This window comes from Cyprinus carpio, chromosome A3 (genome assembly GCF_018340385.1).
Source record: "Cyprinus carpio isolate SPL01 chromosome A3, ASM1834038v1, whole genome shotgun sequence".
NCBI classification, from domain to species: domain Eukaryota; kingdom Metazoa; phylum Chordata; class Actinopteri; order Cypriniformes; family Cyprinidae; genus Cyprinus; species Cyprinus carpio.
The window spans coordinates 22,920,218-22,947,243 of record NC_056574.1 but is presented as its reverse complement, the minus strand read 5'-3'; the positions used below and the strand labels follow the sequence as shown (position 1 = coordinate 22,947,243).

At 37.3% G+C, this 27,026-nt stretch overlaps 1 protein-coding gene across 2 annotated transcripts in view; it reads right to left on the bottom strand.

The window, feature by feature from the left end:
• Window positions 1-21,749, bottom strand: part of LOC109051998 (potassium voltage-gated channel subfamily H member 6-like) — a 41,393-nt gene extending 19,644 nt beyond the window's left edge. The window contains exons 1-6 of one of the 2 annotated variants that reach the window (XM_042724625.1): window positions 21,127-21,749; window positions 16,716-16,946; window positions 10,888-11,040; window positions 9,747-9,850; window positions 9,412-9,661; window positions 7,352-7,554 (exon numbers count right to left, since the gene is read on the bottom strand). In XM_042724625.1, the coding sequence (XP_042580559.1) occupies window positions 7,352-7,554; window positions 9,412-9,661; window positions 9,747-9,850; window positions 10,888-11,040; window positions 16,716-16,946; window positions 21,127-21,202 (1,017 nt within the window). In that variant the 5' untranslated portion in view covers window positions 21,203-21,749. The remainder of the gene's footprint in view (window positions 1-7,351; window positions 7,555-9,411; window positions 9,662-9,746; window positions 9,851-10,887; window positions 11,041-16,715; window positions 16,947-21,126) is intronic. The other variant, XM_042724620.1, reaches the window with a different exon arrangement.
• Window positions 21,750-27,026: the final 5,277 nt, after the last annotated feature.

Sequence of the window (27,026 nt, the reverse complement as noted above, 5' to 3'; positions counted from 1 at the left end):
ACAACATTTGCACTCTGTAGCTGCACTGTGGCCTGCATATGTCAGGTTATTCAGATTATTGTGCATATTTACTACAGAAACATTCATTATTATTAGAGAAATTACTGGTGATTTCATTTTGAGCAGTTTTACTGAGTCCGCATAACAACATCCTTTTCATAATTTCCCATCCTTCATAATTGACGTTTGGGGTCAGTACTTATTTTATATTCTGTAATTCCTGTGTTCCTTGGTTTTAGTTTCCCGCTTCTCTTTTGTTGTCATGGACGTTCATTAATCATCACAGGTGTTATTCATTAGTTCCCTTTGCCTTGTATTCATGTTGCTCTGCTTCACTCTTCTTTTGTCGGTTGTTGTTTGTGCTATGCACACTGTTACGAATGTGAATATACTTCCGAGTCATTTATTAAACTTCATATTGTTTCATCCTAATCTTCACCTTCCTTCGAACTAAATGTTACGGAACAACCAACCTCCTAAATAGATAATGCTATTGCTTGTGAGAACTGGAACTTTCTTAACTTTCTAAACCAAAGACATCTGCCTTCTTGCAGTCACCAGCCATTTTGACGACAAGATCCTAAAGTCACTGTTCTGGATCAGGACTAATTAAGTGAAAAAAAAAAGCAAAACAAAAAAAAGTGACATGACACACAAAAGGGAAATCTCTGAAGTGACGTGACATACAGCCAAGTATGGTCACCCATACTCAGAATTTGTGCTCTGCATTTAACTGTATTTAAACTGCATTTAAGTGCACACACACAGCAGTGAACACACACACACCGTGAACACACACCCGGAGCAGTGGGCAGCCATTTATGCTGCGGCTCCCGGGGAGCAGTTGGGGGTTCGGTGCCTTGCTCAAGGTTACCTCAGTCATGGTATTGCCGGCCCGAGACTCGAACTCACAACCTTAGGGTTAGGAGTCAAACTCTCTAACCATTAGGCCACGACTTCCCCACGACTTCCCCACGATTACCATTCCCCCTCAGCTCACCCTCATTCAGTGCCATCCTGGAGCTTTGTCTCGCTGCAGGTCTTCCAGTCTCCAGCACTGCCTTGGCGTGAAGATCCCCTGTCTTCGCCTCCAGCCTCCGAGGCCTGGATTCCTCATTGGCCCTTCAACCCCTCGGCTCCGCCTTGGCTCTTAACTCCCTCGTGTCCACCTTGGCCCATCATCCCACTGGCTCCACCAGGCTCCCTCGTCCATCCGGCTCCACCTTGATCAGTCGTCGTCCTTCCATCGCAATGGGATTCCACTCCTCCGGCTTCACCTCGTCCCTCCACCCCTCTGGCTCCAGCTGGCTCCTCCTTCCATCCGTCCTCAGTCGCTCCAGCTTTGCCGCAGTCTCCTGGGTCCCCGACTCCGACTTGGACCCTCAATGTCACCCTGGCACTTCGGCTCTCCGTCTCTGCCCCGGGGCTTCTCTTCCATTGGCATTGTCTCTGTCAGTCAGGCCCCTGGTGTCGTCAGCCTTACCTCCACCATGGCTCCTCCCATGGACTTTCATCTCTGCTCTGTTCTGGGTCTGTGCCACCGGACACTCACCATCTTTGCCACCAGGGTCTCGTCGTCATCCACCACTTATCAATGCTCCTCCCATCATCTGGCCATTCCCATCTGCTCTCCAGCGTGTCATCAGTCCTTCGCCCACTCCTTGTCCTCCTCCAGAGCCCCCACCATCCCTCCCTCATTTGTTCATTTGTTTAGCCTTGTTGTCATGGCACTAGGTCACACCTTTTGGAAGGGGGGGGGGGTTCAACATTATGTTGTTTGTTTCATTTTCATGTACTTTTAGTTTGTCTTCTGTAATTCCTTTGTAATTTATTTGTTGTCATGGAATCCTAATCTTCATCTACCTTCTGACTATATGTAGAACAATATAACAGTGTTTTACTGTATGGTTTATTTTATTTTACTTTATTTATTTTTTATCAGCAGCCGTGGTGAGCACATTTTTGAGACTTATTTCAAAAACATTCTTACCGACACCAATCTGTTGAGTGGTAGTGTATATTTTTGTAGCTTTTTTCTTCTTATATTTAATGGACAGGACAGTATGAGACAGGAAACAATGAGAGAGGGGAACTGTTCATGACTTTTCCATGACCTCCCTAATATTTTTTGTCTGTGATTCTAGGAACCCACATATCTATGTAATTCATGCTCACACTTCATTCAAAGATTAATGCTCCTCACTTGCAGACCGGTCCACTAAAAACAGTGCAGCTTGTCACATAACTAGGTATGTCATGTTATGTAGACAAATCAGTAGTGACAAAGATCAATGCAGATGATCATTTCCCTTCTTGCTCAGTGTCAAATCGAAGTCCAATTATCAAGCCAGGAATTGCCTGTTACAGTTCTACCTCAGGATGTAATGCCAAACAACAGACTGCACATATGCCTTAATACCAAAACATCAAGCAAATGTTCAGCTGGTCATACACAAACTTTACACGTATTACTTACACTGGCAGCATAAAAATGGCTTAATAAATACTAAATGCACAAAAAGAAAGCTAAAATGTAAAAAAGTTTGTGTAAGGGGTTATGGGGATTGAATCTAAACATACAAATAAAAAAACATGTCATACAAACAAACGTATGGATTTTAGCAGAAAATTACACAGAAAGAGAAAGAGCGAGCAAGAGTAAGACGGAGAGAGAACAAGAGAGCAAGTAGAGAGGGCCAGAGAAAGAGAGTGTGTTTGTATGCAGACTTATCACAGATGTGTGTGTGAGTAGAGAAACAGACAGTCAGTGACACTTTGGCCTCTGCTACCACTGCCCTCTACTTCCATTAGCCCTAGAAGCCAAGGTCAGCAGCAGAGAGCAACCACACACACACACACACACACACACACATCCACAGCCAGTCATCCACACACGGGTCATGCTCACGCAAAGCAGAATGCTGTTAATATTCTCAAAATACAGTTGAAACAACAGCCGGATCAACAAACCTGATGTCAGTCTAAACCTGTATTACTTTTTTTGGGGGGGAACAAAAAAGCAGATATTTGTGATCATGTGTGTATTTGGTCCATACAATGGAATACAACTGTCTGTGAACTTACTCAAATGTATCAAGACTTTTTGAAAAATATAATAAAATACTGCATTTACTCAGTTGTAATTATGAAGAAGGGAACAAAACATTCAGTTCTCCTGTGGAAATGTGTCATAAGCTGCATTAAAAGTTAATGACACACACACAGGCTTTATGACAGGAATGTGCAAGCTGCCAGCAGATTTGTCAGCTTGATTGATTTTTCCACTGGTAGGACAACACAGTCTCCCACGTGTGTCCATGGAGAGAGACGTCACCAATACAATCTCTTTCTCTCCGTCATTTTCAATGTGTTTCTTTGATTCTTCTTCTCTCTCTGCTGTACTTCACTCTTCTTTTTTCTACTTTCATACTTTGTATTACTTTATCTCTAAACTTTGAAGGCACCTGCAGAGTGTTCCAATCATCTTTCAGGCTTTTATATGGTCACACTTTAGAATAGGAAACACATGTTCACTATTAACTAAGAGTTTTGCCTGAACAAACTCCTAATTTGCTTTCTTATTAAGAGTTAGTAAGGTAGTTTTTAAGTTTAGGGGTGGATCTAAAATATGGTCATGCAGAATTAGGCAATAATATGTGCTTTATAAGTACTAATAAACGGCCAATATGCTAGTAATATGCATGCTAATAAACAACTAATTAATATCGAGAATTGGTCTTTAAAATAAAGTGTTACTGAGGGGCCCACACAATCTTTGCCATCATTATGTGAAATACATAATGTGCAGTAACTTAAACACATAGGCAGGCATTCCAGTATACACAGTACACTGCAATAATCACACAGAAAGCACAGGGGTAGAAAAGTGTGTCAGAGTGTGTCCGTTCCCTACACAACAACCAAATAAGCACTGCCCTCATCAGCACAGGACTCAGTGGTCTCTGTATATAGGTCACTTAACTGACCTGTGTGGAGATGTTACAAAATAGTAAATCATGTAAATGTCACCAACCTTTTCATTGGCTGATGAGAATTGATGATGCTTGTGCAGATCTTTTGTGTGTGAGTGTGTGTCTACATTTAAAAAGATGCAGTCATATATATGTGTGTGTGTGTGTGTGTGTGTGTGTGTGTGTGTGTGTGTGTGTGTGTGTGTGTGTGTGTGTGTGTGTGTGTGTGTGTGTGTGTGTGTGTGTGTGTGTGTGCGTGTGTGCAATTTGTAGAGGGTGGGGGGATTTCCCCCCTTCTGGTCTATGTATCAATGTGATGCTATACCACCAACAGAGCATAAAAAATACCAAAAATTAAAAAAATATATATCACATAAAATACTGCAACATGACAAAACAAACAACAATAAAATCAGAAATGGACTGTCAGCGCTCCCACTTAATACAGACCGTCTGCATCTCGTGATCCTGGTTCACGCACCTTAATCCATGCAGGGCTTTTCAGAAAGTCAGCGCGCACCATTAGTCTATTTCAGAGTGATGTATGAGATTAATACATAATGTTTTTGCACAAAACTCACTCTACTGTGACTTAATGCAAATATTGTATATAATAAACTGACACATACATGTATTATGAGACAGAAAGTAAAAGTTTACTGTCACAATAATGTGGGAATTATGATCACGCAATATTGATTAATGGATTGGCAGAGAATCATCTTTCTGTGAGTCATTAAGAAATGATGGTTCTATTCTATTTAAAGAAATATGAGGTAAACGAGTAAATACACAATGTGCGCACTTTTGGAGTAAAAGTTTGTATGTTGTGTAGTGAAGCACTGATCTAAAATAAATGGAAGTAAACGCAATTGAATATGTACAGGTTTGTGTCATTCACTCCCGACTGATTTTGTAGATTTTGGCAGAAATAAGAACTATTACTGTCATTGTAACCAAGTATTATCATAAATAGTGGTCAAATATTGAAGCTGCTAACCAACAGTAGTGATGTGACATTCAGCACCAAGGCTTCCAAGCTTGTATCAAAAAAATGAAAAATATCTCACAGTGCAGCCCTGTACCAGAACTTGATTCCTTTTGCCATAACCACATGATCTGTGACCTTCGAAGCTTAGTTTTCGCACACAACCATGTGACTGCTTTGCATTCTGATTCAAATAACGCAAACCCATTGAGCAGGTTTCAAGTGTCATTCACTTCTTTGATAAGAAAAAATCAGAATATGAATAAATATTTACAAGTGAGGTTTTGTGCATGTTCAGCTTGTATTAATGCTCGCTTCACAAGCACTTCAACTGACTATTCCACAATAATCTTATTTAAATGCCATGCTTATTTTTTCATAAATTTATTCTCAGACTCATTTATTCATACTCTGTGGAAGTACAATGACATTTAAATTTTGTATTGCTTTATATGATTTTCGTTGCACAAATTGATTTATTATATGAAACCGTTCAAAAATGAAAATTCCACCCAGTTTAAGAGCAGTGTTTTTCTTCTTGTAATTAGGAGCATTTGTCCTCCTAATTTAAAAAAAAATTAGGAGCACCTTCTGATCCATAATAAAAAATTCTGATCAAAATTAGCCTTCTCAATAAGAGGTGACATGTGACTCCTTAAAGTGGGGTATTTACTTTTCATTTCATTCTGTCAAATTAAAAAAAAAAGTTTATAAGCTTTTTAAAATTGTTATTTAAAACAATATAAGAAGAAGTAGAAGAAGACAAATAAGTTACCAATCATATGAAATTAGTATTAATAAAAAAAATATTTGTACTACAGAGGGTGCACAGAAGAACACAAAAGTGGCTTGTAGGTACATTTTCAGATGTTTAATGAGGCTCAGAAGTGGCATGAGTTCAATTAAATTCATAAATTCATGTGGAGATTAATGTTTTAAATATAAAATTTTGAGTACAGAAATATTAAATAATTTAAATAACTGAAATTATACCTAAAAATGAAACTGAAACCGGCAGCAGGTGGCAGCAAGTCACTGATTTTATCACTGAATCATTCATTCAATTGATTCGTTTCAAGGGCTGATTCATGCAGGAATGAAGCAAGTGACTGTCTTTATGAATGGGTAACCATGAATCACTGACTCACTAGATTTCTTCAAAAACGCACTTTCCACCTTGAGGAGCCATGAAGTAGCGACGCTGGGAGCAGGAAAATCTATTTAGAGCACCTTATTTTATTAATTAAAATATCGATATTTGGCATCAGCGTATTGATTCTTGTATCACATGGAGAAGAGTCACATCCTGGCTCTTTCATCCAGTTTGGAGCGAAGTACAAACTTATATATATATATATATATATATATATATATATATATATATATATATATATATATATATATATATATATATATATATGTATATATATATATATATATATATATATATAAATTTCTTCTCTCTCTCTCTCTCTCTCTCTCTCTCTATATATATATATATATATATATATATATATATAGCATATTTTTAAATGTAAATTGAACTGCAATACTCAACAAAATATTTGTTACATTTTTACTCCTCTGCCATAATAATGTGTTTATTTTTATTTTCATTTGTAAACTTTTCTCAGCTATATTGACATAAGCTACTGTTTAAAAGTTTGGAGATTTTTTATTCAGTGTGGATCCATAAAAATAATCAAAAGTGACAGTAAAGATTTGTATATTGTTACAAAAAGTTCTATTAGATTTTTACATTTATTTCAACATTTATAATAATCAGAAATGCTTCTTGAGCAGCAAATCAGCATATCTGAATGATTTCTGAAGGATCATGTGACACTGAAGATCAGAGCATGTTGCTGAAAAATCAGCTTTGCATCACAGGAATAAATGACATTTAAAAATATATTAAAATAGAAAACAATCTATTGTTTAAAATTGTTATAATATTTCACAATATTACAATTTTAATGTATTTTTGAGCAAATAATGCAATCTTGATGAGCTAAAGAGACTTATTTCAAAAAACTGAAAAAATCTAACTGACCCCAAAAATTTGAACAGTAGTATATATATCAAATACCATATGATAATTGGAATTAATTCGATTAGTTCATTGGCAAATTATGTATTTTATTTTATTAAAATTTTAACTTGATTAACAGCTTTCATTTTTTACTTTAATTAGGTTTCAATCTACATTTATTTGTTTTTGTTTTTTTTTAAATCACAACCTGTTGACAATGCCATAAATAAATTAAGTTAGATGACAAAATCTCTAGGCCTCACTAAAGTGAACAGAAAGATAAGGAACAATATCCTGAATCTGGTATATATACACCTGCATGAAATATGTAGATGAACTGTCAAGTTCTTTTTCTATTACCTGTGTGACTTGAGTGACCTTTTCAGAGACGTTCTGTGTGCGGTCTTTAATCTTGCTGGGTGCTATGATCTCGATCTCGGTGGAGGAAGGTGGTCTGACACGGTCTGAGCCGAAGGATATCGTCACCTGAGGGATGCGGCCAATAGCACGGTGTCGCATCAAATCAGAGTCTGAGGTGGAGTTCAAGTTACTGGGCTTCAGATCTGAAAAAGAAAACAGCAAAGGAAACACACAGTTTTCATGACAGGGTTTGTTTAAAACAGTGTCATGCCGTGTGACTTGCACTACCATCTTGTATGTGTCTGCCAATTGCAATGCCAGTAATATCACTGTTTATGTATGCAATAACAAAAAGTGTTCATTTAGGAGTCATACAGACACCCGTGAAATCACAGGATAAACTATTTAGAGCTCATGCGCACACACATGCATAGCGGCAGGCACATCAGGGGTGGCAGTGGGTAATCACAGTCACACAAAAGCATTGATTAGGAGCTACAGCTACAGAAATAGGCCTGTCAGGCCACCACATGTGCCCATTTCACCTCGTTAAGGACTTCCAGAGACTTAAATGTTACAATTTAACATGTTCAAATGGACCGCTTTGTTATTCACATTACGCTTTGTCCTGCTTTTTTGGAGTTGTTCAGCAAACTCCATTAGAAAAGGATACTAGCTCATTTTTATTAAATGCTTCTGCTAATTTAGGCTAGTTTGTTTTGATCAGACTTATGTAGTCAAGGATAAATTCAAATATAACACTTAATTTCCATTGAAAGTACATCCTTTACTCGGTCATGGTACTCCTGTTCAATGCTAATGGAAGAGTTTAGTTACAGCAGAGACCATAGAGGTGATCAAACGGGGCCATGAACAGTATTAATCTGTTCCGTCCATCCTGGTTGGGGGCCCCCTGCTCATATTTCACATATCTAAATGCTCATGATTTAAAAAAGGCAGTCTCACCAAAAAAGAAACAAAAAAAGAACAAGAAAGAACCAAACTTCACTCACACTTCCCTTGTCATAAACACTTTCTCCTCCTAATGACACTGGAGACAATAATATTTACGTGTTTTGCGTTTTCTCCACTGTAGAAGGCTGTTATAGGGAAACAGCTTCAAGCTGGTTACTGACACAGTGGCTTTTTTCTAGCTGCTCAAGAAACATTTATCATTATTATCAATGCTGAAAACAGTTGTGCTGATACACTTCTTCAGGATTCTTTGATAAACAGAAACAGTAACACTGTCACTTTAGATCAATCAATGATGCATCCTTGCTGAAGAAAAAAATATTGTTTTCTTTATTTATAGTGTGAAAATGTGGCTTAATATCTTAGACAATTTTAAAATTTTCCTTTTAATACATATTTTTTGCCAAAAAACTAAACCTACAATGTTTCTATTTTAAGCCCTTACTTTATAATGGATTTCTATTAAGGAAAATGTGCTTTGTCTTGTGATTATAGCATCCTCCTTTTGCTAAGGTTTAAGAAAAACTAAGGTTTAAGAAAAATTCTGTTTTATAGTTGCAATTTTAAAGTGATTATTTTTAAAGGATTTCTATGGAGAATAAAAAATGTAAAATATATATTTTTTTTCGTTAATTATGTTGTTTTTTACAGTAAATGTTTATTACAAGTACTGTCTGAGAGAAATAGTTTTTTTTCTTGGTATTTTTAGTACATTAACTCATGTTAAGTGTTTAATATCGCCATTACGTCACATCTGATGATCTAGAACAAATGTGAGTGAGTTTTAGAGATTATATTTAATAAATATTGCTTGGTAAACACAGATTAATAAGTTGTATTAAAAACCTAAATCAAACTGTGAATCTGTGATATGAGATATCATCTTTATTTTTTCAATCAACCAGCAAACCACACAAAGGCAGAATGTTACACCGACACTAGATTCAAACTTGCCTTGAGGTCTTTTTTACCCTGGTACTGTCTGATAATGTATAAATAATAAAGTTTCGCACACAGTCAATGTTTGTGACAATATGTTGTTTACACTATGAACTATTGATGAGTGCAAACACAAACACTTATACCGCTCCACTGGTCCCTCATGCCGTCGATGTCGTGCAGCGAGGAGGCCCGCCGGAGGCTGTGAACGCTCTCTCTGGAGTGGCTGTGTTTGAGTTGGGGTCCGCTGGGCTCTAGCAGTTCTGAGGGCAGAGTGAGTGGGGATGAGAAGCTGCATGTGGAGGGGGTCTGCTGAATCAAGGCCTGGGTCTCTGATTTCAAGCAGCTGTCTGCAGACATCTGGAGGTCTTTCAGGGCCACCTCCTCACGAGAGGGCTGCAGGACACACAGAGGGGGAGTTGTAGATCATGTGTCTGTGGCAATATGAACTCGGATGTGTGTCGCATATGCACACATGTACCTGTAGGTAGTCCACCACCACTCCCTCAAAGTGGTCCGTAGGGATGGACGGCTGCCGCTTGACACGGAGAGAGGGCATTCGCAGCCTCATCTTACGTTTCTGACCTGATACACAAACACAAGGTTCAATAACCTTAGAGAAATATTTTTTTGCTCATAGCTCAGGAGACATAACAGGTAGGAGAAATGAAATGATTTTTCTGTCCTACAGAATGTACTAGATAACCAAGGTGTGGAAGTGGGCTGGTAACTAAATTGTTATCAACCTAAGATGCTCCCTGTAATAAATGTAGTGTCACTTTCGATAAAAGCCTTTGATGAATATCAGATTTGTTGGATAAATAAACATACTACTGCTACTAATATAAAAATAATCTCTTTTTACTATATTTATTCTTTTTATATATTCTATTTATATTTTTTATTATAAAATAAATTGTTTTGAATTAATAATGACTGAATTACTTATATTAATACTAAAAAAGTACTGTTAATAATTTAACAATAAAAAACATTTATTTAAAAACCAAAAATATATACATTTGTAGTAATGCAAATATTATTACATTACTAGTAATAATTTATATACTTTTATTCATTATATATGATAACTTTAAATATTGATTTATTTCATTAATAATAATAATAATCATTATTATTACTATAAATTTGTTTATTATTAATATTTGCATATGCATTTTTAGTATTCAATCTAAAAATGTAATTTTCCGTATATAGTGCACATATGATTAAATATAATGATTAATCATATATATATATATATATATATATATACACACACACACACACACACACACACACACACAAAAATAACTTACTTATTATTACTATTATTAAATGTATAGTTATTTATGTCAACTAAATATCTCACACTTTCTTATATAAAGGTTAAAGCAACACTGTGAACAGAAATGATGGGGCAGGCATAGACGCACACACACTTCACACATACATAAACACTCTGAAACCAAAATTTGACACTGCCTTTATCAAATGCTGCCTCTGGCTACACCTACACACCAACCGTCACACCAAGCACAGCAGTCAATGTGTTTACCTTATAAGGCTGTTACAGAAAGGGTCAGAATCTCTCCCACACTCAGAGAAAGGGGAACACGCACCTGCCCGTAGCCAACTGTGTGCCATTCGCTGTTTGATGCCACCTTTTTTCATGGACAGGTCTAAAAGCTCCTGGAAGTTTAGGATAAACATGATTACGACTCCTTCCTCATTCTTTACTGGAACGACATCAACCAAGCATGGCCTACATGTCCCTGAAAGGCCGAGAGACACAGACACACACAGAAGAGAAAGAGAATGCACGGAGTGACAGGGATGTCAAGCAGAGACGTTTAAGTACAAAATACATCACAAGTATAGTTTAGTTTTCATGGAGAGCTGTTATAAATACCAGTGTGAGGGCTGTGAGTAGTCCAAACACACTCACACTTACACAAACACACACACTCCCACACACAGGGGGGTCTGAAATCCATGATTATGAGGAAACATAAATCTATTAAATAGAGGAGTCCATGGATTGTTGTAACACACTCATTCAGTCTTGGTGTAATCTTTGTCTTATGTTTCAAAACTTTCCCATATTTATTACATATTAAAACTCATTCTAAATTTCAAGTTTACAGAGTGCTTTCATAACCCCACCATGGGGTAGCACTAATTGAAATAAAACTTTAAAAAGAATAAAAAATAACCCAACAATCATAATGCCATTGCCCATCTTCACCCTCGTTTCATTTTAAACATTTTGATTCAAAAGGTTAAGCGTACAAGAAGCAATTTAATCCAAAACAGCAAATCAAATTAAAAAAAAAAAAAACATCTATTCATCCATCCATTCTCCAAAAGGCTTATTGGGTCATTTGTAGCCAATTTTCAGTGGTGCAAAAACGACTTTAGAAAACTTTATAGGTCTGTTAGTAAAATCTGTTGACTTTAACAATCATTGTTTCATTTGGTGAGTGTCTGCAGGACTGTTAGGAGAGGTGGAGGTGTAGCTGCTCTATTTAAATATGTCTATCAATGCAAGCAAGTGTCTTTGGTCAGTGCTTGTCTTTTGAATATCTAGGGATTGTGTTGAAAGGTGCTCCACGCATTCTGTTTATCATTATTTAAAAGCCTCCAAAATACTCTCTAGCCTTTGTTGAAGAGTTCACAGAAATGTTATCAATGATTTCCTCAGAGTTTGACTATTTTGCTATTGAAGGCCATTTTAATATTCACAAAGACAAAAATACAAAAGAAATTATAACTGTTTTAAACACTTTTGACCTGATTTAGCATGTGCATGAACCCACACACAAACGTGAAAATACCCCCCCAAGTCAGATTGCCAGTGAAATGCTCACTGACAGCAAATGCAATGAGTTTGCTTACTTCTTTTCTGAGAAGATCAATAATATCAGGAAGGCGATTAGCATACAGCCCCATTGACTCCCTCCATGTGCCAGAACTTTCTTCAGTTAAACAAGGAGAAATCTGAAGTCATTGCATTTGGAAACAAAGATGAAGTTTTCAAGGTGAATGCATACCTTGACTCTATGGGTCTAACACCTAAAAATCAAGTCAGGGATATTGGTGTGATTCTGGAGACAGGCCTTGGTTTCAGTAGTCATGTCAAAGCAGTAATGTCAGCATACTATCATCTAAAAAACATTGCAAGAATTTGATGTTTTGTTTCCAGTCAAGACTTGGAGAAACTTGTTCATGCCTTTATCACCAGCAGGGTGGACTATTGTAATGGTCTTCTCACCGGCCTTCCCAAGAAGACCATTAGACAGCTGCAGCTCATACAGAAAACTGCTGCCAGATCCTCCGGTCCTCAGGTCCTTACACTGGCTTCCAGTTATATTTAGGATTGATTTTAAAGTACTTTTACTCATTTATAAATCACTCAATGGCCTAGGACCTAAATACATAGCAGATATGTTCACTGAATATAAACATAACAGACCACTTAGATCATTAGGATCGAGTCAGTTAGAAATACCAAGGGTTCACACAAAACAAGGGAAGTCTGCTTTTAGTAATTATGCCGCCTGCAGTTGGAATCAGATTCCAGAAGAGATCAGATGTGATCAATAGTCACATTTGAATGCAGACTCAGAACTCATCTGTTTAGCTGTGCATTTATTGAATGAGCACTGTGCAATGTCTGAATTAATTGATTAATTATTTTCTATTCTTAACTGTTTAAAACTCATTTTAAACCTCTTAAATAAATTTTTAAATCATTTTCAAAGTTTTTAAATTCCTTGTTTTATTGTTGTGTTTTTTCATTATTATTGTTTTCTTTTGTTTTATGTAAAGCACTTTGAATTACCATTGTGTATGAAATGTGCTTTATAAATAAACTTGCCTTGCCTTATGCCAAAGGTGACAGTTCAGAAATGGCAAAAAGCACTTCTTGTGTTTTTTGCCTCAAGTTTACATGCCTGTATCTCAAGTATTAAAGATATCTTAATATCCTTTGAGATTCTGGTTCTTAACAAACTTTCCTTTTAAGGAGAAGATCAACAGAGTCTGCAGAAATGCTTGGTGTTAGAGATATAGCCTCCATAAATAGCACACTTGTGTTTTCGTTAATGCATCTCTTTCTGACAGAGACAGATCTAGATTCAGTGGTAGCAGAGATCAATGTATCAAAAAAAAAATACAGAAGTGATCAGATACTGCTACATCCTTAATAACAATGGATGAAATGTTTAAACCTCTACTGATGATTAAATCTAGAGTATGTGTGTGGGTCCATGCACATACTGAATCAGGTCAAAAGTGTTTAAAACAGTTATAATTTCTTTTGTAGTTTTGTTTTCTGCATTATCTATGTGAATATTAAAAACCCCTGCTATAGCAAAACCGTCAAACTCTGTGAACTTTTCAACAAAGACTGGAGAGTATTTTGGAGGCCTGTAAATAATGAAAAACAGAATGCATGGAACACCTTTCAACACAATCCCTAGATATTCAAAAGACAAGCACTGACCAAATGACACTTGCTTGCATTGATAGACGTATTTAAATAGAGCAGCTACACCTCCACCTCTCCTAACAGTCCTGCAGACAAAATTGTCATTTTGACCCCCCTCTAGGCCTCTACAAAATAGTGAATTACTCAGTAAATGTACATCTGTGGCATTTAATATTATGGCTTTCATCTCTATATATGTTTATCTTTCAACAGAAAAAAATATTAACAAATCAAAAATTTGAGCCGGGGAAGTTTATTTTTAACTTTAGTTAGTTTGGTTTGACATGGAATGACCCTGCTGTCTGAAGGGTCACACAAAATTGAAAACAAATACATATAGCATAAGTTAACAACTCACTCTAGATAATGACATGTTGTGCATGTATGTTAGCAAAGTAGTACTTTGGACAGTCTTGTTAAAACCTTCCATGTCTGAGAAATTATTACTTTTATTCCGTGTGGATGCATTAAATTGATCAAAAGTAATTAAAGAAGGAAAAAACATTACAGTAAAGACTTTTATAATGTTGCAAAAAAAATTCTTTTGAACTTCCTACTCTTAAAATAACTTTTAAAAGTTGTATAATGGTTTCCACAAAAAAATATTAACCATCACAACTGTTTTCACTATTGGTGATAAAAAATGAGAAATGTTGCTTGATCAACAAATCAGCATATCAGAATGATTTCTGAAGGATCACATGACACTGAAGACTGGAGTAATGAAAATTCAGCTTTGCCATCACAGGAATAAAATACAATAGATCTTTTAAATTGTAATAATATTTCACAATATTACAGTTTTTCCTGTGTTTTTGATCAAATAAATGCAGCCTTGGTGAACATGAGAGGCTTCTTTCAAAAATCTTACCAACCCCAAACTTTTGACCAGTAGTGTAGATGAAAGTTTTATTTCAAAATAAAGCCAGTCGGCTGATTCAGGTGACAGCAGTTCTGTCTTTTAACATCCACACCTGGTTCGTGTATAAGTGATTTCACCCCTGAGGATCTCCCTGCTCTCCAAACCTCCCAGAGAAAACACACAGATGCACCGAGAACATTCAGAGGTCACTTATATTTTGGCTATGAGGCTTTAAACTTTCTTTATGACACACTGCTCAAGAGAAATCAAAACGTCATGTGTTGTACTTTTAACCCAGACACGATGATGAACAGAAAGGCCATTAAGGAGACCATCGAGAGTGTGAAATCAAAGTAATGAGACTGCAGAGCAGCGAGAGAGACTCACAGGAATGAGAAGGGAGTGATGGGAAGGAGGACAGAAAAAATGGAAAAGAACAGCATGATTAAAGTCAGCCAGACCCCCCTCAGCTCTTGACTAAAGCAGGCCATCAACCACTCTAAATATAGACCCTGCCCTCACACACATACACACACACACAAAGGTGTTGTTCAGTCTCCAGCTCAACTGTGATACAGATCAAGACACTGTATCCACTAAAAATATGTGATGGATAGAAAGAACTGAGGGACGCTGGCACATGTGAGTGTGTGAATGTTGGCCTATGTGTGCATCTGAGCACAATGCATTCGTTGTGATAGGGGTGTGAGTCTTGTTGTCATGGTAATGTTATCAGTGCACCGCTTCCTGGGCCGAAGGAACACCTGTCTACTTTCTAGCTGGGCTACACATGCACAAACAATTCCTTAGCAACATGCAGCCAGCGACTCCATTCATCTGTTCCTGTCTGAGGAGACTAGATGACAGAGCTGGAGGGATGGGTGGCTCTGCAAGACAGACAGGCCCTCAGCTGGTCTCTGTATTAAGCCAGTCTACCAAAGAGTTACTCTCCTTGTAATGAAACAGATTTCAGAAATGTATTCCTCACATCACAGGATGATGTGTTGATATGGTCGTTGAGTGTGTACACAGTGAAATGCTGGTAACTATTTAAAAGTTCATAATAAAAACCTTTTTCTAAGTTCCCGAAAGGAAAGTCATATTGGTAAAATCTCTGGGCAGCTCTTTACAGATGAAAAATTCAGGGCTGGTACGGTTTTGAATGTTTTTGAAAGAAGTCTGTTATGATCAAAAAAGCTGCAATTATTTGATAAAATTTAGTAAAATCTATTGTGATATATTATAAAATAACTGGTTTCTATTTAGTTAATATATTTTAAAATGTAATTTTCAGCATCATTACTTCAGTCTTCAATGGCACATAATTTCTAATATGCTGAATTGCTGTTAAAAAAAAAACATTTCTTATTAATATCAACACTGAAAACAGGTTTGCTGCTTATGAAACATTTCTTAGCAATGTTGAAAACAGTTGTGCTGCTTAATATTTTTGCGGAAAGCGTGATACTTTTTTAGGGTCTTTTATGAATATAAAGTTTAGAACAGCATTTATAAAAGTAAAGAAAAGCATTTATTTGAAATAGCATTCATATGTAACATTATAAATGTATTTATTGCCACTTTTAATCAATTTAATGCATCCTTGGTGAATTAAAGTATTAATTTCTTAAATAAATAAATCTTACTAACACCAAACTTTTGAACGGTAATGTTAAAGACATGGGAAAATGGTTAGACACAGGTTTCTTTCCTGTGTTGATGCATTTCCTATTGAAACAGCCTGTATGGGTAGTCAGTAGACCCAAACTCCATTTAGGCTTTATTCATACTGCTCAATTCCAAATTGGTTGTCCATACCAATGTTTATGATTGATGAAATGAAATGCACTGTTTAGACAGTGTCATCAGTATCTGGTGTATCTGCATCGGTTGCTATAATAATGATATGAATGTCAGCACAATGCCAAAAGACTTTCTCATACAACTAATAGTACCTGTCAGTGTGAAAGTAGAGGGTGAAAAACTGAAAATTTTGCATCTGCTCATGCCCATCAAAACATCAGGCACATGTATCAAGCTCTAAATTTTGGTGTATAAGAAAAAAGTGAGTGAAATCCTTGCTAAGCCTTGCATACCTTCCTTAGAGTAGTATAGGATCTCCACCTTGCGCTCCTCTGACCCGAGCAGGGCCTGTGCCAGCTGTGCCAGGGCACTCTTCATAGTGCCTGGCCCCACCAGAAACTGACACATGCAGGACTGCTGCATGATCTCCGCCCGCGAGAAACCAAACATCTGACAGAAGCCCTCATTGCAGTAGATGATCCCACAGTTCTTCATCTGGGCGTTGGCGATCAGGAATTTACGATCTGGTCGGGTAAGAAAAGAAGGGTTATGAAAAACTAATTAAAATGAACAGTTTCACCATTATTGGTAAAAAAAAAATGTACAAACACGGACATTTTGAGGACCATGTTGTAGGTCTATGGCAGGGCTCACAAAATTTCTAAATCCATGGTAGCCCTTCGGGCAGGCATTCTTCAGGTTTTGGTAGCCTAAAATGAACTTAACTAGCCCTAATAAAAAAAAGACATCGGCTGAACTTTACTGAGGACAAATCAGCATGATCAGCAAAACTAGAAGCATATAGGGATGTAATGATTCACTAAACTTATGATGCGATAAAATTCACGATACAGATTACACAATACAATTTTCTTACAATTTGTTTATATATATTTTTTTTACAAAATGAGATTTAAGACAAATTATAAATGAAAATGTGTCCTTTTATTATTTCTCTGACAAAATGCTGCATATTTCTTTGTGAAACTGAAATGTTTAATAAAACTAACTCCCAAATCAAATAATAAATTATACAACTAAAAGAAATCTCTTCATATAAACAAAGGCTTTGTCTGTGCTCTATTTAAAATCAGAGGCAACCACTGCATTTGAATTACTATCCAAAAATGATGCTAAATACATGTTATTTGGATTGTATAATTCAAAAATTTGAAGCAGAAACAGAATGGTCTGATTTTAGCTTTGTGAATGAGACACAAATGTCACTCTCTGACAGCAGGTGGCATTAATGGAACACCAGGTATTTAAAGGCTGCTGCCCCTTTAAGACCGAATGGACGGATCCAGTATAATGATGCACAGGAAATTGCTTTCTTCACTGTTTACGTTCACTTAAGACATAATCGACTGTGTTTACGAGCATACTTGCAGAGACAGTTATTTTGAGATATTTTTGTGTGTATGTGTTCATTCAGAAGCAAGGATACGCAAAACGCTTGAATGTTTAACGTTAAATCGGCAAACAAGTGCAAACGATCAACTACAATCCGTTTCACCACTACAAGCGAGTGAACAAAGCAAAACAAGTTAGGAATTTTATATCACTATTCGGACAGGGCGGTGATACATTTTGGTAGTCCGACTGGAAAACACAATAGCCCCGGGACGTCAGGCTAGCGATTTTGCGAGCACTGCATTATGGGATAAGTTGTCACAATGGAACATGCCACTGAACAAGCCTATATTTTTGTTTGTTTGTTTCATCTTTTAAACCTGGAAACTTAGTAAATCTTAATAAGAAAGTTACACAGTTACACAAATGTCTTCTCTAGCATAGTTCACAACTCTATTGAAAATTTATAATAAAAATAATAATAAGATTAATAAGATAAGGGTCTACTTCCTTTGCCTGTACGGTACTACAACAAATCTTCTGTATTTATGATGACTGCTTTGATATAAACAGGAAATCTGCTAACAGGTAGCGGTGCTATTTCTTGCAACAAGAGCTTCACACATCAGCTTCAACAGATGGAAAGCAACACAGTTTGATCTTAAGATGGTTTGAGGTTATGCTTTGAACTGAAGAGATAGCAAATGAAAAATTATATATATTAAAGGGTATAAGCCGCCTTCTTTTATCTCTGAATTTTAAAGGGGTCATGAACTGAGAAATCAAAATTCCCTTGATCTTTTGACATAGAGGACAAAACCTGTAAGTTTCAGAACGCAAAACTTTGTAATTAGTCTAAAAACAGCTTATTTGAAGCCAATCTGCCAAAAAGACAGCTTGTAGAATGTGCCACTTTATGATTATTGACACCATCTCCGTCTGCTTCCACGTCACTGCCTGTTTAGCCCCGCCCACCGATTCGTGCATAGGCTATGCAAATGCAGTTCTAAGCAAAAACCAAAAAATAAAGATGGCTCCGAAGACAACAAGACACTGTGTGGTGCCAAGTCAGTAAGAACTTGGTCCTTTGTTCACTTCATTTTACCGCAGATTCGTTTACAAACAAGGCACAATTCGATGCAGGATTTTCAGAAATATTAAAACTAAAAAACAATGCTGTGTGACTACATTGGATCCGACAGTAATGTCGCCCCACACAAGAGTGAATTACTGTTTTTATTATGTGGTCACTATTGCTTTGTCTATTACAGATCGTTTGATACGTACTGAGTATTTATGCATCAAACATACACAACTGTTAGCCAATCATAGCAGTAGGTGTTTACTTCTGAGTCTACGATCCTCCACACCTATTCAAACAGAGCAGTCAAAACAGAACAGAAAATAGCCTATTACTTCTAAATTATGTTGGTTTTTATGTAAAAATCTTCATAACATTATTAGTCGACCATAGAGAACAGTAGCCTACAAAACAAAAAAAACAAAAAAGGCAGTTCATGGCCCCTTTAATACTATTTCTCCATCTCTGATTGATAATTGTGTTTGGTGACAGGAACTTTAGTGCCCCCTGCATCAAACTCATTATCGCCTTTTTACTCCAGGAACAGAACACAACGAAATGAGATGGTTGCCTAGCAGCCGCAAAATGACACTTAGCCTTAACTGATAGGGAGTGAAGGGAGGAGCAGCAGGGTCATGTTCACACACACACACACACACACATATATATATATATATATATATATATATATATATATATATATATATATATATATATATATATATATATATATGAACTGGCAAATATATACATGCATATGTACTTAAAAGATGAAGACATAGCAAAAGCAATACACATATAACTAACACATGCCAGAAGAGGGAGAAGAAACCATAACATAAATGATTAGACATGCTCAAATATAATAGCTAATGTAGAGCAAAAGCAGGCTAATGTAATGAAACTAAAGAAAAAAAAATAGAATTTTGTAGATATTTTTAAGAGTTCAAAAGTGTGTGCAACAACTGTGATTCATGAATAGTGTATTCAGGAACTAAAACAAAGCAATGATCATGATTAAAAGGTGTAACGATAACTAGATGTTTTTAAGATTTTTTAGAAAGAAATATCTATAACGTGTAAATGTGAAGTTAATCTTCTGGGCTAAGTCTGTTCGTTTCATGCAATTCAAATTATAGGACTGCAATTTGTCGCCAAAAGCACCATCAATTATGAAACGTCATTTGTGAGACTTTTTAAACAAAACACAAAAAATTTACCTCGCATATTTTTGATTTAAAAACCTATAATAAAGTGCCACATATTGACAATACTAACCTGTTCCATCTGTTATGCTTTATGGATGGACCGCCCTCCCAATCAAAACCGCTCGAGCAGCGTACTGTTGCTATGGTTACCTCCTCATTGCTAGTAGTTTGCAGCTGTTTGCCAAAAAACGCACACTGGCTTATTTGTATCATTATTGAAATGTTTGAGCCCCCTGCTAAAACCTATATTTACAGTTGTATGAAACAGAGAGAAACTTTTACTAAGATAACTTAACCTTTGTTTTTTGGAAGAGCCCTCGTTGAGGGCCTTATAAAGCAGACATAGGTCAGGTTCTGGGTTTAGTAAGACTAGACAGGTTTAGCTTGAGTGTAAAGGTAAGGATTTGGATAATGTCAAAGAGCTCTTGCACATAAAACTTGGAAACCTTGTGTTAATATGCTTCCTCCTGTAGACTTTTAAACAGAGAGTGCGAAGGTTCATGCGTACAGGACAAAAGTGGAGAAATAGTAGCTACACATTGGAAATGTTTAAATAACTAGTGCTAGATTAAAACTGATATTACTGATTTGAAGGTTATGTAATTATGTGTGATGACACATTTTTCCAAAACGTTGATTGAATGAACAAAGCAGGTGCACGAGATAGCCCACATAAACACAAGCGTGCACGCGCGCGCACACATACAGAGAAGAATGGAAAATGACAGATGGTTGTTAGCAATTTTCTATATATGAAAGATGCATTTTTTCCATTGCATTTGCATAATGTAGATAAAATGAGGCGGGTTTTTTTTGTTGTTGTTGTTGTGGTTGCTCTTACCTGATGATCAACAGTGCCATGCAAATCAAATCTCAAACCGATAGGCTACTTTACATGACTGACCTGCACACTTCCGATGCATTATGACCCCCAATGATCAACAAACAAAATAACATCAACAAACAATACTAGATAATAGGTTTTAGGCTAAAATAACATGTTTCTGGGCTATAAAATAGCCTCCAACCAAAAGGAAGAAAATAAAAAGTTTTGAAACTCACTTTGCCCGTCGAATTTCCTGATGATGGTGTCCAGATATGTGTTCTGGAGAGCGACGTGTCCCCGGCGCACAGGCATTTTCACGCGTGGACAGATTCAAGAACCCTCTTATTCTGCTTTTCTCTCTTACTCAAGGACGAGCGAGCAAGACGGAAGAAGATAATCTAGAAGTCGAACGCATTGCGAAGGAAACAAATCTTTATAGTCCAGGATTTAAACAAAAACGACACCAGAAATCCAGTGGGTTCCTCGAGAAAGTGGAAAGTCGCCGAGTTGAAATGCAAAATAAAAAGAAAGCGCGTTTGAATGAAAGCAAATGCCCCCCCAGTTTTGGGACTCGAAACTCTCGCGCCTTCAGATGAAATGTCGCTGCGCGCAATAGTAACGCACTGACGCGCTCCCCGAAATTACACTTAACATACTCTGAAACAAAAATAGAAGAACAGCCGAGGACAGCACAGCTGACGCCCGACACCTGAGAGGCAACGTGCGGCTCGGCTGATGAAGCTCATTGTGGAATAATGGTGCGTTGCGTTCACAGGGGAGGCAGTGGACACAGCTGTCACGTTTGACAGAAGGCAGATGCTTGTTCATGCCCCCCACCTCTCCCTCTCTCTCTCTCTCTCTCTCTCTCTCTCTCTCTCTCTCTCTCTCTCTCTCTCTCAGAGAGAGCGTTTATCGCTCTGAAAGGTATGTCCTAGTGGGATACAGTCCACAAACAAGCACAACATTTCCACTAAACAGCAGTAGAGTAGGCAACCTTTAACTGGCTTAATTTATCGTTTACGTTTAAGGTTTTTATAGCATTAGGGGAATACATAAGTAAAAATAAGTACTGAGCCTGCAAATATGGCTATGCTGATGTTCAGTAACGCAGGACTTTTATACAACAATTCTAGAAACAGTTCGTGCACAACGAAAAAAAGCTCAAGAGCTCAGCTCTGTCACCAAGCAACTCAGATTTAAAGGTCGGTCTGGAATCCTGTATTTGAGTGGAGCGGTCGAGGCGTTATGTAATCACTCCGATCGAGCTCCACTCCGGGCTTTCCGTTTTCTCTGCCTGTTCACTAACAGGACAGCGCTAACTTCAAAACCCCGTTAGTTATTGAAAGCAAAAGCATACAACTCTGCCCTGAAAGATAAATCTGCATCATCATACAACTTCGCAGGGGTCAACACCACTGATCTATATATGTTCTCTATTATAGATCAGTGGTCAACACAGACTACTTCCATACTACTTCCAAAAAATGCCCATGAACACAGACAAGCGGAGTGATCTGGTGAAACGTCCACTCCGCCAATCAAATTAGAGGAATGGACTAACTAACTAATTAGGCCATAAATAAATGTGTGTGGCACGGTATGATTTTGTTACTGAATACATTATACAGGTGCTGGTCATATAATTAGAATATCATCAAAAAGTTGATTTCACTAATTCCATTCAAAAAGTGAAACTTGTATATTATATTCATTCATTACACACATACTGATATATTTCAAATGTTTATTTCTTTTAATTTTGATGTTTACAACAAATCCCAAATTCAGTATCTCAGATAATTAGAATATTGTGAAAAGGTTCAATATTGAAGACACCTGGTGCCACACTCTAATCAGCTAATTAACTCAAAACACCTGCAAAGCCTTTAAATGGTCTCTCAGTCTAGTTCTCTAGGCTACACAATCATGGGGAAGACTGCTGAATTGACAGTTGTCCAAAAGTTGACCACTGACACCTTGCACAAGGAGGGCAAGACACAAAAGGTCATTGCAAAAGAGGCTGGCTGTTCACAGAGCTCTGTGTCCAAGCACATTAATAGAGAGGCGAAGGGAAGGAAAAGATGTGATAGAAAAAAAGTGTACAAGCAATAGGGATAACCGCACCCTGGAGAGGATTGTGAAAAAAAAAAACCATTCAAAAATGTGGGGGAGATTCACAATGAGTGGACTGCAGCTGGAGTCAGTGCTTCAAGAACCACTACACAAAGACGTATGCAAGACATTGGTTTCAGCTGTCGCATTCCTTGTGTCAAGCCACTCTTGAACAACAGACAGTGTCAGAAGCGTCTCGCCTGGGCTAAAGACAAAAAGGACTGGACTGCTGCTGAGTGGTCCAAAGTTATGTTCTCTGATGAAAGTAAATTTTGCATTTCCTTTGGATATCAGGGTCCCAGAGTCTGGAGGAAGAGAAGAGAGACACACAATCCACATTTCTTGAGGTCCAGTGTAAAGTTTCCACAGTCAGTGATGGTTTGGGTGCAATGTCATCTGCTGGTGTTGGTCCACTGTGTTTTCTGAGGTCCAAGATCATCACAGCCGTATACCAGGAAGTTTTAGAGCACTTCATGCTTCCTGCTGCTGACCAACTTTATGGAGATGCAGATTTCATTTTCCAACAGGACTTGGCACCTGCACACAGTGCCAAAGCTACCAGTACCTGGTTTAAGGACCATGGTATCCCTGTTCTTAATTGGCCAGCAAACTCGCCTGACCTTAACCCCATAGAAAATCTATGGGATATTGGGAAGAGGAAGATGCGATATGCCAAACCCAACAATGCAGAAGAGCTGAAGGCCACTATCAGAGCAACCTGGGCTCTCATAACACCTGAGCAGTGCCACAGACTGATCGACTCCATGCCATGCCGCATTGCTGCAGTAATTCATGCAAAAGGAGCCCCAACTAAGTATTGAGTGCTGTACATGCTCATACTTTTTAGTTGGCCAAGATTTCTAAAAATCCTTTGTTTGTATTGGTCTTAAATTATATTCTAATTTTCTGAGATACTGAATTTGGGATATTCCTTAGTTGTCAGTTATAATCATCAAAATTAAAAGAAATAAACATTTGAAATATATCAGTCTGTGTGTAATGAATGAATATAATATACAAGTTTCACTTTTTGAATGGAATGAATTAAATAAATCAACTTTTTGACGATATTCTAATTATATAACCAGCACCTTTATGGCGTTTTAAAGGTAAACCATTCCAAAACTCTTACTGGCAATGACAGACAGACATCAAATGCGTCCAGTAAGTAGATGTAGTGGAAAACATTGCATGGTACATGGTACAGCCCTAAAGTTAGATAAAAGAAAACTCAAGAGGTTCAAAGATGAGATACGAATAGATAACACTGCCAACACCACCCTTTTCTGGAAAGATATATACGTGGAAAGTTTTTTAAATACAGTGCATAACAGATTTCCACAAGTGAATTTATAGGAATGTTTATAAAATAATTTGTCATTTGTTTTACATTCTAAACAAGCCTGCATAAACACAACACTGGTAGTAGGTAATTTTAATATAAAATACTTTACGGTTTAATATAAAACTTTACGGTTAATCTTTCAATCCTGTGCATACATATAGAATAAATATACTATAGATTAAAAGTGTGTATGTGTCTGGTTATTTTATATGATTGTGACTTAAATAGTCATCTACCTATTTGTTAGTGCTCATTACACATAAAATGCATTTCTGTCATTAATCAGTATCACTCACTGGTTTTCTATATGGTGACACTATCTACTATATAGTTTATATATAGTTTTTTTTTTTTTTCACTTTTTATGCATTCACAGTTAATTGAGCTTAATAAATTCACTAAAGACATATGCACCACTCTTTCAATTTAAATTAATCAGCTATATGTGAAGTATTATAAAAACACATCAATAGTATCTTCATCAGCCTAAATAACAGTGTGATCTCTCTCTGTCACCTCTCTAGTGGTTTCAGTAAGATCCCAGAATGGAAAATCTCCCGTCGGTGTCTAGCCAAATGAGAACACCGCTACTGAAGTGTTTTATCTGTCCCACATACTTCCAGTATCCAAAAACTGATTTCTTCCTAACCATATACATACACACCGTAGAGGACAGACTTGGAGAAAAACATCTGGTCTCACAGCATTATCCTATGACAAGATCTGTTTGATCATAATGACAGCTACGTTTTGACTCACATGAAATACGCTCCACATACATACATCCAGTTATATTCTGTCCCTCTCACCTTCCACACTAAGCTCACTTAAGTGATTCTCATTTTTAATAGGAGATAAATATTTCACTCCTGGCAACAGCAGTCTAAGCTGTGTGTGAACCGACTGAATGCGGCGGTCGTGGAGTGGTCTGACACACTGTGACAGGCTTAGCTGATTGTGATGTGCTTTGCACAGATTCTCCGGGTGCCTGTGTAAAGAGGTGGCGGCACTGGAGGGTCAGACTGAGGTTAAATAGGAGAAGATGTTTGATTACAGCCCGAAGAACCTCCCTGATATCTGTCCATAGCCTTCAGTTGTGCTGTTGGTGTCTGATGGGCACGGCAGAAAGGTGTCTTCCAACACTCTTCCCTTCACTTTTCATGAATCCTGGGAAATTTGTTTTTATCTTGCTGTCTCACAGACCAGATTCAGACTGGCATGATGTGAACAGATGTTTGACAATTATTCGAAATCACTGGGATTTTGATATTAGTGGGATAGTGATCTTGTTCCCACACTCTTAAAAATATTAGTTCTTTATTGGCATCTTTGGTTCCCTGAAGAAAATTTAACATCCATGGAACCTTTCCATTGCGCAAAAGGTTCTTTATAGTGCAAAAAGGTTCTTAAGATTATTTAAATACCCCACTCCTGCAGGGACTGCAGGGACTTTCTAGTTTCTCATGACCATATTATCCTTGGATCCAGAAATAAGTCAAGCTGCCTAATGACTTATTTCTTAGTGCAGTGTTTAACTTGGAACCTGTGAAACATCCAGATGCTATCAGACTATGCATCATACATTGTTCTAAGTACTTCCAGATATCTAAGATGCCATTTGCCGTTAACACTTCTTTAAAGTCCATCAGTGAGGACACCGTGTAATGCCTCTCAGTTGCCCTTGTTCCAGAGTTTCCTCGCTCCAAATAAATCATCCTGTTCTGGGAACTCAATGCCCACCTCTGTGAATGTCTAGCATTGCTGTGAAATGTTTTAGTGACCTCAAAGTTTGAAGTTCTGAAATGACATTTTATTTCATGAGTTTTGATTAGGACATTTGTTGGCACAGTGCTTTTGAGGATATCTACCAAGCTGGCAAACAAATGTTCCCAGATTGCGCTAGGGACATGTTTTGAAAAGCCATATTTCTCAGTATAAGGGGTTTTCTATATACACATGGGGTCAGAACCATAAAATTCACTTTCACAGAAAGTGTGAGAATGGACCCTTTTTACATTTCTGAATTTGGAATGTAGTAAATGATAGTGTGGTTAACTTCTAAAGAGGTACATAGCAAAATAGCAAATAGTATTTTTCTTTTTTGTTTTTCACTTTAATTTGCGCCAACAATTGCGTTTCCACGGTTTCCCAAAAATGACATGCAAAAACAAACAGTGTGGCCAGACAAACTTACACGGAATCCGTCTGACAAATCTTTCAGATCGGCTAATGTATCAGCATCTGATACTAAACTTTCTAGACGAGTATGTGACTTTACACGGGCCCCAAAGAAGATGTCGTTATGTACTTGAGAGTGAGAGATTTCACTTTTGTAAACCTGTGAAAAGATATCAGGGTGAGAATGTTCTTTGTCTTTGAAATTCAATACGCTTGCTCTTCATTATCTTGATATCCAGGGCATAGAAACCTTCTACAGGAGCAAACCTAGTAACTTAACTGCCCTGTCAACATACCCTTACAAAGACAGCACCTGCAATCCCCTCTAACCAAGTGTGCAATCCGCACTCCATCAGTGACCCTGTCACACATACCTTCTTCCCCCTTGACATGTTCACAAGTGACAGAAGATCACTGTCACTTCCTGTTTAGTTCAGTTTGAAGTCATTATTAGTCAGTCAGAATGCGTCAGCTGCAATGCGGATGTGGTTGTGTTGAGAA